Here is an 8,380-nt window from a genome sequence, read left to right as displayed (position 1 = left end):
CCCAGGAATGCCCAAAAATTACCTGGGATCCTCCAAAAAATGACCTGGGATCCCCCAGAATAACATGGGAACACCCTGGAATAGCCCAGGACTGCCCCCAAATCTCCTGAGATCCCCCAGGAATGACCTGGGATCCCCAAAAATGACCTGGGATCCCCAAAAATGACCTGGGAACACCCTGGAATAGCCCAGGAATACCCCAAAATCTCCTGGGATCCCCCAAAAAATGACCTGGGAACACCCTGGAATAGCCCAGGAATACCCCAAAGTTACCTGGAACACCCAAAAGTGATTTGGGATCCCCCAAAAATGACCTGGGATCCCCCAAAATAACATGGGGACACCCTGGAATGTCCCAGGACTGCCCCAAAATCTCCTGGGATCCCCCAGAAATGACCTGGGAACGCCCCAGAATTGCCTGGGGACCCCCAAAAAACAACCTGGGATCCCCCAAAAATGATGTGAGATCCCCAAAAATGACCTGGGATCCCCAAGAAATGACCTGGGATCCCCCAAAAATGACCTGGGATCCCCCCAAAAATGACCTGGGATCCCCCAGAAGGGGTTTTTTTTTTGGGGAGGGGGTTGGAGGATCCCGGATTTGGGGGATTCAGGGGCGGCTCCCGCAGGGCAAGGGCGTGGGCGGCGCTCGGAAGAAGCTGGAGGCGACCGTGCTGGAGGAGCGGGACAAGCCCTACGCCTGCGACAGTGAGTGCCACGGGATGGGAATGATGGGATGGGGATCTGGGAATGCTGGGAATGACGGGATGGGGACCTGGGAATGATGGGAATGACGGGATGGGGATCTGGGAATGACGGGATGGGGACCTGGGAATGACGGGATGGGGTCTGGGAATGACGGGAGGGGATCTGGGAATGCCGAGATGGGCTCTGGGAACCCCGGGATGGGCTCTGGGAATGCTGGGATCGGCTCCTGGGAATGCCGGGAGGGGATCTGGGAATGTCGGGAGGGGCTCCTGGGAACCCCAGGAATGCTGGGATGGGATCTGGGAACACCGGGATGGGATCTGGGAATGCTGGGAATGCCGGGAGGGGATCTGGGAATGCCGGGATGGGCTCTGGGAATGCCGGGATGGGCTCCTGGGAATGTTGGGATGGGCTCCTGGGAGGGCCAGGAATGCCAGGATCGGCTCCTGGGAATGCCGGAATCGGCTCCTGGGAATGCCGGGATGGGCTCTGGGAACCCTGGGAGGGCCAGGAATGCTGGGATGGGCTCCTGGGAATGCTGGGACGGGCTCTGGGAATGCCGGGACGGGCTCCTGGGAGGGCCAGGAATGTTGGGATGGGCTCCTGGGAATGCCGGGATGGGCTCTGGGAATGCTGGGATGGGCTCTGGGAATGCCGGGATGGGATCTGGGAATGCCAGGATGGGCTCCTGGGAGGGCCAGGAATGCTGGGGTGGGCTCTGGGAACACCGGGATGGGCTCCTGGGAGGGCCAGGAATGCCGGGATGGGATCTGGGAATGCTGGGAATGCCGGGATCGGCTCCCAGGAACCCCGGGGGGGGCATTCCCACCTTCGGGAAGGGGGAAGGGGGCGGAGCTTCCCAAGGCCAAAGGATGGGATTGCCAAGGCCAAAGAATGGCATTCCCAAGGGATGGCATTCCCAAGGGATGGCATTCCCAAGGATGGCATTCCCAAGGATGCCATTCCCAAGGGCTGGCATTCCCAAGGATGGCATTCCCAAGGGTGGCATTCCCAAGGGATGGCATTCCCAAGGATGGCATTCCCAAGGTTGGCATTCCCAAGGCCAAACCTCCCCCTGGGTCCCTCAGGGCGGTCGCTGCTTCCCCTTCCTGTTCCTGCGAGGCGGGAAAAGGGGAGGAAACCCCTCCCCCTCCTCCCCCTATCCCCCAAATCCCCCAAATCCAGGAGTTTTTTGGGAATCCCCAGCACGGAAAAGGCTTTGCCAGCACCTTTCTGTCTTCTTCCTGCTGTCCTGCCAGCCTGAAACCCCCTCCCCAAAAACCCCCCCTGGGTGTGCCTGTCCCGCCCTTCCCTGCATGGGCCCTGTCCCTGTTCCGTGTTCTGTGTCTGTGTCCATGTTCCGTGTCCCTGTTCCGTGTCCGTGTCCGTGTTCCATGTCTGTGTCTGTGTCCTGTGTCCATGTCCATGTTCCCATATTCTGTGTCCATGTTCCATGTCCATCTTCATGTTCTGTGTCCATGTTCCATGTCCATGTCCATGTTCTGTGTCTGTGTCCGTGTCCGTGTTCCATGTTCCATGGTCTGTGTCCATCTTCATGTTCCGTGTCCCTGTTCCATGTTCCATGGTCTGTGTCTGTGTCCATGTCCATGTTCCTTGTCTGTGTCCATGTCCGTGTTCATGTTCCATGTCCATCTTCATGTTCCGTGTTCCATGTCCCTGTTCTGTGTCCGTGTTCCATGTCCGTGTTCCATGTCCATGTTCCATGTTCCATGGTCTGTGTCAGTGTCCGTGTCTGTGTTCTGTGTCCGTGTTCCATGTCCATGTTCCCTGTTCCATGTCCCTGTTCCGTGTCCCTGTTCCGTGTCCCTGTTCCATGTCCCATGTTCCATGTTCCCTGTTCCATGTTCCATGTCCCTGTTTCATGTCCCTGTTCCATGTCCCTGTTCCATGTCCCGTGTCCGTGTTCCATGTCCCCTGTTTCATGTCCCTGTTCCATGTCCCTGGTCCATGTCCATGTCCATATTCCGTGTCCATGTTCCATGTTCTGTGTCCCTGTTCCCTCTTCCTTGTTCCCTGTTCCATGTCCCTGTTCCTTGTCCATGTCCCTGTTCCATGTCCATGTTCCGTGTCCCTGTTCCGTGTCCGTGTTCTGTGTCCCTGTTCCATGTCCCTGTTCCATGTCCCTGTTCCATGTCCATGTCCATGTTCCATGTCCATATTCCATGTTCCATGTCCCTGTTCCATGTCCCTGTTCCCTGCCCATATTCCATGTTCCTTGTTCCATGTTCCATGTTCCCTGTCCCATGTTCCGTGTCCGTGTTCCGTGTCCTCTCACGACTTCTCTTTCTGTGTTTCAGACAGTTACAAACAAAAGCATTCCTTGAAACCTCCCGACCGAGGTAGCTCCTTCCTTTCTTCCTTCCTTCCTTTCTCTCTCTATTTTTCTCTCTCTGTTTTTCTCTCTCTTTCTTTTATTTCCTTTTCCTGCTTTTTTTTCCTTTCCCTCAGTTCTGGAGCCTTTTTTTTTGTATTTTGGGGGAATTTGGGGTTTTGGGGTTTTGTGGGGGTGAATTTGGGGTTTTGGGGTTGTTTTGGGGGTTTTTGGGGAGTGAATTTGGGAGGTTTTTGGGAGGAATTTGCGTTTTTGGGGGTTTTGGGGGTTGTTTGGGGGTTAGGGAATTTTTGGGGGTTTTTGGGGGTTTTTGGGGGGGTTTTTGGGGGTTTGGGTTTTTTTGGGGGGGGCATTGGGGTTTTTTCGGGGTGTTTTTTGGGTGTTTTTTGGAGTTGTTTTGGTGGGTTTTTTGGGGTTGTTTTTGGAGTGTTTCTTGGGGGATTGTTTTGAGGTTGTTTTGGGGCTTTTTTTGGGGTTGTTTTGAGGGTTTTGGGTTTTTTTTTTTCGTTATTATTGTGCCTGTGGGATTTTTCCACCCCGAGTCCTTTCCCTGGGGTTTGTTTTGGGGGTTTTTTTGGGGATTTTTTTGGGGTTTTTTTGGGGTTGTTTTGAGGTTTTTTTGTTTTTTGTTTTTTTTTTTTCATTATTATTGTGCCTGTGGGATTTTTCCACCCCGAGTCCTTTCCCTGGGGGTTGTTTTGGGATTTTTGGGGTTGTTTTTTGGAGTGTTTTTTGGGGGGTTGTTTTGAGGTTGTTTGGGGGTTTTTTGGGGGTTTTTTGGGGGGTTTTTGGGGTTGTTTTGAGGGTTTTTTTGGTGTTTTTTTTCGTTATTATTGTGCCTGTGGGATTTTTCCACCCCGAGTCCTTTCCCTGGGGGTTGGATCCGATCCCGGGGTGGGGAAGGGGGGGAGGGCAGAGCCAAAGGCCACGGCTGAGACGTCAGCTCCGACCCCTTTTCCAGCAGGGAATGTGGCCCAGAGAGCCAGGAAAACAAAGATTAAAATCCCCACCACCTCCCACCTGCAGTGCCCGGGAGGGGGGTTGGGAAAAAAAACAGTGGGAAAAAAAACACTGGGAAAAAAACACTGGGAAAAAAAAACCCCACGACGTGTCCAGCCCCAGATCCCGGGAGGTGCCCCCAACTCCTCCCTACTGACCCCTCCCTTAGAATTCCCAAGGTTTTTTTGACCCAAAATTCAGTCCCTGCTACCACCCCCCTTCCCCCCAGAATTCCCAAGGATTTTTTTGCCCAAAATTTGGGATGGATGCATTGGGAGGGGTCGTTCCCGGTCCAGGGGTGGGAGGAACCCAGGGTGGAGTTTGGATTTTGGGATGTTTTCCCCTAAAAGGGCAGGGAGGATCCCACAGATTCCCCCCTCCCTTGGATCCTGAGGGCATTTCTGGACTTTTCATCCCAAAAATCCTTGGAGGGAGGGGCCAGCATTGGCACCAACCCCTCCTGGAACGTTCATATCCCGTTTTTCCCAGATCCAGATTCCCAGATCCCATCGATTTTTGAGGAAAATCAATGACCCCAGGGTGGGAATTCCAGCCCTGGTTGGGGGTTGGGAGAGGCTTCCCCACCTTCCAGGGGAAAAATTCCACGCCTTTCAATCAGGAAAAACCTCCAGATTTGGGAAATCCCCTCCCCCTTTCCCCAGGAACAAAACTCTCTTCCCAGATTCCATAAAAAGTGCAGGGGGGAGAACCTGGCCGTGAATCTGCCCTAAAAAACCCCCCCAGCTGTGATTTTTTGGGATTTCTATCCTGATTCCATCCAGGAGGGGAATCTGAGGGTTTTTCCTGGTTTTTTCCCCCACAGTTTGTGGGAAGCGCTACAAGAACCGACCAGGGCTGAGCTACCCCTGCACCCACTCCCACCTGGCTGTGAATCTTCCCCAAAAAACCCCCCCAGCTGTGATTTTTTGGGATTTCCATCCAGGAGGGGGATCTGAGGGTTCTCCTGGGTTTTTTTCCCCCCACAGTTTGTGGGAAGCGCTACAAGAACCGACCAGGGCTGAGCTACCCCTGCACCCCCTCCCACCTGGCCGTGAATCTGCCCTAAAAAACCCCCTAACTGTGATTTTTGGGGATTTCCATCCATCCAGGAGGGGAATCTGAGGGTTCTCCTGGGTTTTTTCCCCACAGTTTGTGGGAAGCGCTACAAGAACCGGCTGGGGCTGAGCTGCCACTGCCCCCACTCCCACCTGGCCGTGAATCTGCCCTAAAAAACCCCCCCTAGGTGTGATTTTTTGGGATTTCCATCCATCCAGGAGGGGGATCTGAGGGTTTTCCTGGTTTTTTCAGTTTGTGGGAAGCGCTACAAGAACCGACCAGGGCTGAGCTACCCCTGCACCCCCTCCCACCTGGCCGTGAATCTGCCCCAAAAAACCCCCCACCAACCCTGATTTTTTGGGATTTGCATCCATCCAGGAGGGGAATCTGAGGTTTTTCCCGGGTTTTTTCCCCCCACAGTTTGTGGGAAGCGCTACAAGAACCGGCCAGGGCTGAGCTACCCCTGCCCCCACTCCCACCTGGCCGTGAATCTTCCCCAAAAAACCCCCCACCAACCCTGATTTTTTAGGATTTCTATCCTGATTCCTGATTTTTTGGGATTTCCATCCATCCAGGAGGGGAATCTGAGGGTTCTCCTGGTTTTTTTCCCCCCACAGTTTGTGGGAAGCGCTACAAGAACCGACCAGGGCTGAGCTACCACTGCACCCCCTCCCACCTGGCCGTGAATCTTCCCCAAAAAACCCCCCACCTACCCTGATTTTTTGGGATTTCTATCCTGATTCCTGATTTTTTGGGATTTGCATCCATCCAGGAGAGGAATCTGAGGTTTTTTCCTGGGTTTTTTCCCCCCACAGTTTGTGGGAAGCGCTACAAGAACCGACCAGGGCTGAGCTACCCCTGCACCCACTCCCACCTGGCCATGAATCTACCCTAAAAAACCACCCCCACCAAACCCAGCTGTGATTTTTTGGGATTTTCATCCATCCAGGAGGGGAATCTGAGGGTTTTCCTGGTTTTTTCAGTTTGTGGGAAGCGCTACAAGAACCGGCCAGGGCTGGGCTACCACTATGCCCACTCCCACCTGGCCGTGAATCTGCCCTAAAAAACCCCCCAGCTCTGATTTTTTGGGATTTCTATCCTGATTCCTGATTTTTTGGGATTTCCATCCATCCAGGAGGGGGATCTGAGGGTTCTCCTGGTTTTTTCAGTTTGTGGGAAGCGCTACAAGAACCGGCCAGGGCTGAGCTACCACTGCACCCCCTCCCACCTGGCTGTGAATCTGCCCTAAAAAACCCCCCAGCTCGCCCTGATTTTTTGGGATTTCTATCCTGATTCCTGATTTTTTGGGATTTCCATCCATCCAGGAGGGGAATCTGAGGGTTCTCCTGGTTTTTTCCACAGTTTGTGGGAAGCGCTACAAGAACCGGCCAGGGCTGAGCTACCACTGCACCCACTCCCACCTGGCCGTGAATCTACCCTAAAAAACCACCCCCCACCAACCCCAGCTGTGATTTTTTGGGATTTCTATCCTGATTCCATCCAGGAGGGGAATCTGAGGGTTTTTTGGGTTTTTTTCCCCCACAGTTTGTGGGAAGCGCTACAAGAACCGACCAGGGCTGAGCTATCACTGCACCCCCTCCCACCTGACCATGAATCTGCCCCAAAAAACCCCCCACCAACCCTGATTTTTTGGGATTTCTATCCTGATTCCATCCAGGAGAGGAATCTGAGGGTTTTCCTGGTTTTTTCCCCCCCACAGTTTGTGGGAAGCGCTACAAGAACCGGCCAGGGCTGAGCTATCACTACGCCCACTCCCACCTGGCTGAGGAGGAGGGGGACGACAAGGACGACTCCCAGCCCCCCACGCCCGTGGCCCAGCGCTCCGAGGAGCACAAGTGTAAGGCCATTCCCGGGAATTCCCACCAGGAGGAGGTTGGGAAGCGGAGGGGGACCCACCCGGGGGTGTCGTGGGTGCAAAGTCATCCCAAAGGTCCCGAAGATTCCACGGCTTTCTGAGGTTCCCAAACTCCCCCCCCAGCTCCCAGAGATTCCATAGAACTTACATCCCAAGATTCCCATAGACTTCCAACCCCCACAGCTCCCAAAGATTCCATGACTTCCACAACAATTCCCAAACTCCCCCCACAGCTCCCAAAGATTCCATGACTTTCTCAATTCCCAAATCCCTCCACAGCTCCCAAAGATTCCATAGAACTTCCTGAACTTCCACAACAGTTTCCAAACTCTTAAAACTCCCAGAAATTATCCCACACCTTCCACAACTTCCCAAACTCCCCACAAGCTCCCAGAGATTCCATAGAACTTCCCAAACTCCCCACAGCTTCCATAGATCTCCCACAGCTTCCAATTCCCAAACCTCCAGAATCTCCAAGCTTCCATAGAACTTCCCCACAATTTCCACTAACACTCCCACGAACTCCCACAAATTCCATAGCCTCCACGATTCCCTCCCCTTCCCTTCCCTTCCCTTCCCTTCCCTTCCCTTCCTTCCTTCCCTTCCCTTCCCTTCCCTTCCTTCCCTTCCCTTCCTTCCCTTCCCTTCCCTTCCTCTTCCCTTCCCTTCCCTTCCCTTCCCTTCCCTTCCCTTCCCTTCCCCCCCCTTCCCTTCCCTTCCCAGGGTGGGATTTGCTGCCCTGGGGGGGGGGGGTTGGGGGATTTTCCCGCTGATCCCGAGGGTTCCTGTCCCTCTTTTCCAGCCAAGAAGGGCCCGGACGGGCTGGCCCTTCCCAACAATTACTGCGACTTCTGCCTGGGGGACTCCAAGATCAACAAGAAGACCGGGCAGCCCGAGGAGCTCGTGTCCTGCTCCGACTGCGGGAGGTCAGGTGGGCGCCGCTCCCGGCGGGATCCCGGCAGGATTCCGTGGGGATCCCGTGGTCCTGGGATGGTTCTGTGGTGATTTCCTGGTTCTGGGATGGTTCTGTGGTGATTCCCTGGTCCTGGGATGGTTCTGTGGTGATTTCCTGGTTCTGGGAGGATTCCGTGGTGATTCCCTGGTCCTGGGATGGTTCTGTGGTGATTTCCCTGGTCCTGGGATGGTTCTGTGACCATTCCCTGGTCCTGGGATGGTTCTGTGACCATTCCATGGTGATTCCCTGGTTCTGGGATGGTTCTGTGACCATTCCCTGGTTCTGGGATGGTTCTGTGACCATTCCCTGGTTCTGGGATGGTTCTGTGGTGATTCCCTGGTCCTGGGATGGTTCTGTGGTGATTCCCTGGTCATTCCCTGGTTCTGGGATGGTTCTGTGGTGATTCCCTGGTTCTGGGATGGTTCTGTGGTGA

General features: G+C 54.4%; 1 protein-coding gene across 1 annotated transcript; it reads left to right on the top strand.

Moving 5' to 3' along the window:
* Nucleotides 1-629: 629 nt before the first annotated feature.
* On the top strand, nt 630-8,001 carry LOC126637139 (zinc finger protein ubi-d4-like; the record flags this gene model as incomplete). Its single annotated transcript, XM_050310076.1, has 4 exons — nt 630-708; nt 3,027-3,068; nt 6,837-6,974; nt 7,795-8,001. Coding segments are annotated over 4 exons (462 nt in total), but the record flags the coding sequence as incomplete, so codon positions are not given.
* Between the last annotated feature and the right edge of the window lie 379 nt (nt 8,002-8,380).

This window comes from Myiozetetes cayanensis, unplaced genomic scaffold (genome assembly GCF_022539395.1).
Source record: "Myiozetetes cayanensis isolate MyiCay16 unplaced genomic scaffold, myiCay2020 scf1436, whole genome shotgun sequence".
Classification (NCBI taxonomy): Eukaryota; Metazoa; Chordata; class Aves; order Passeriformes; family Tyrannidae; genus Myiozetetes; species Myiozetetes cayanensis.
This window is presented reverse-complemented; position numbering and strand designations above follow the sequence as displayed.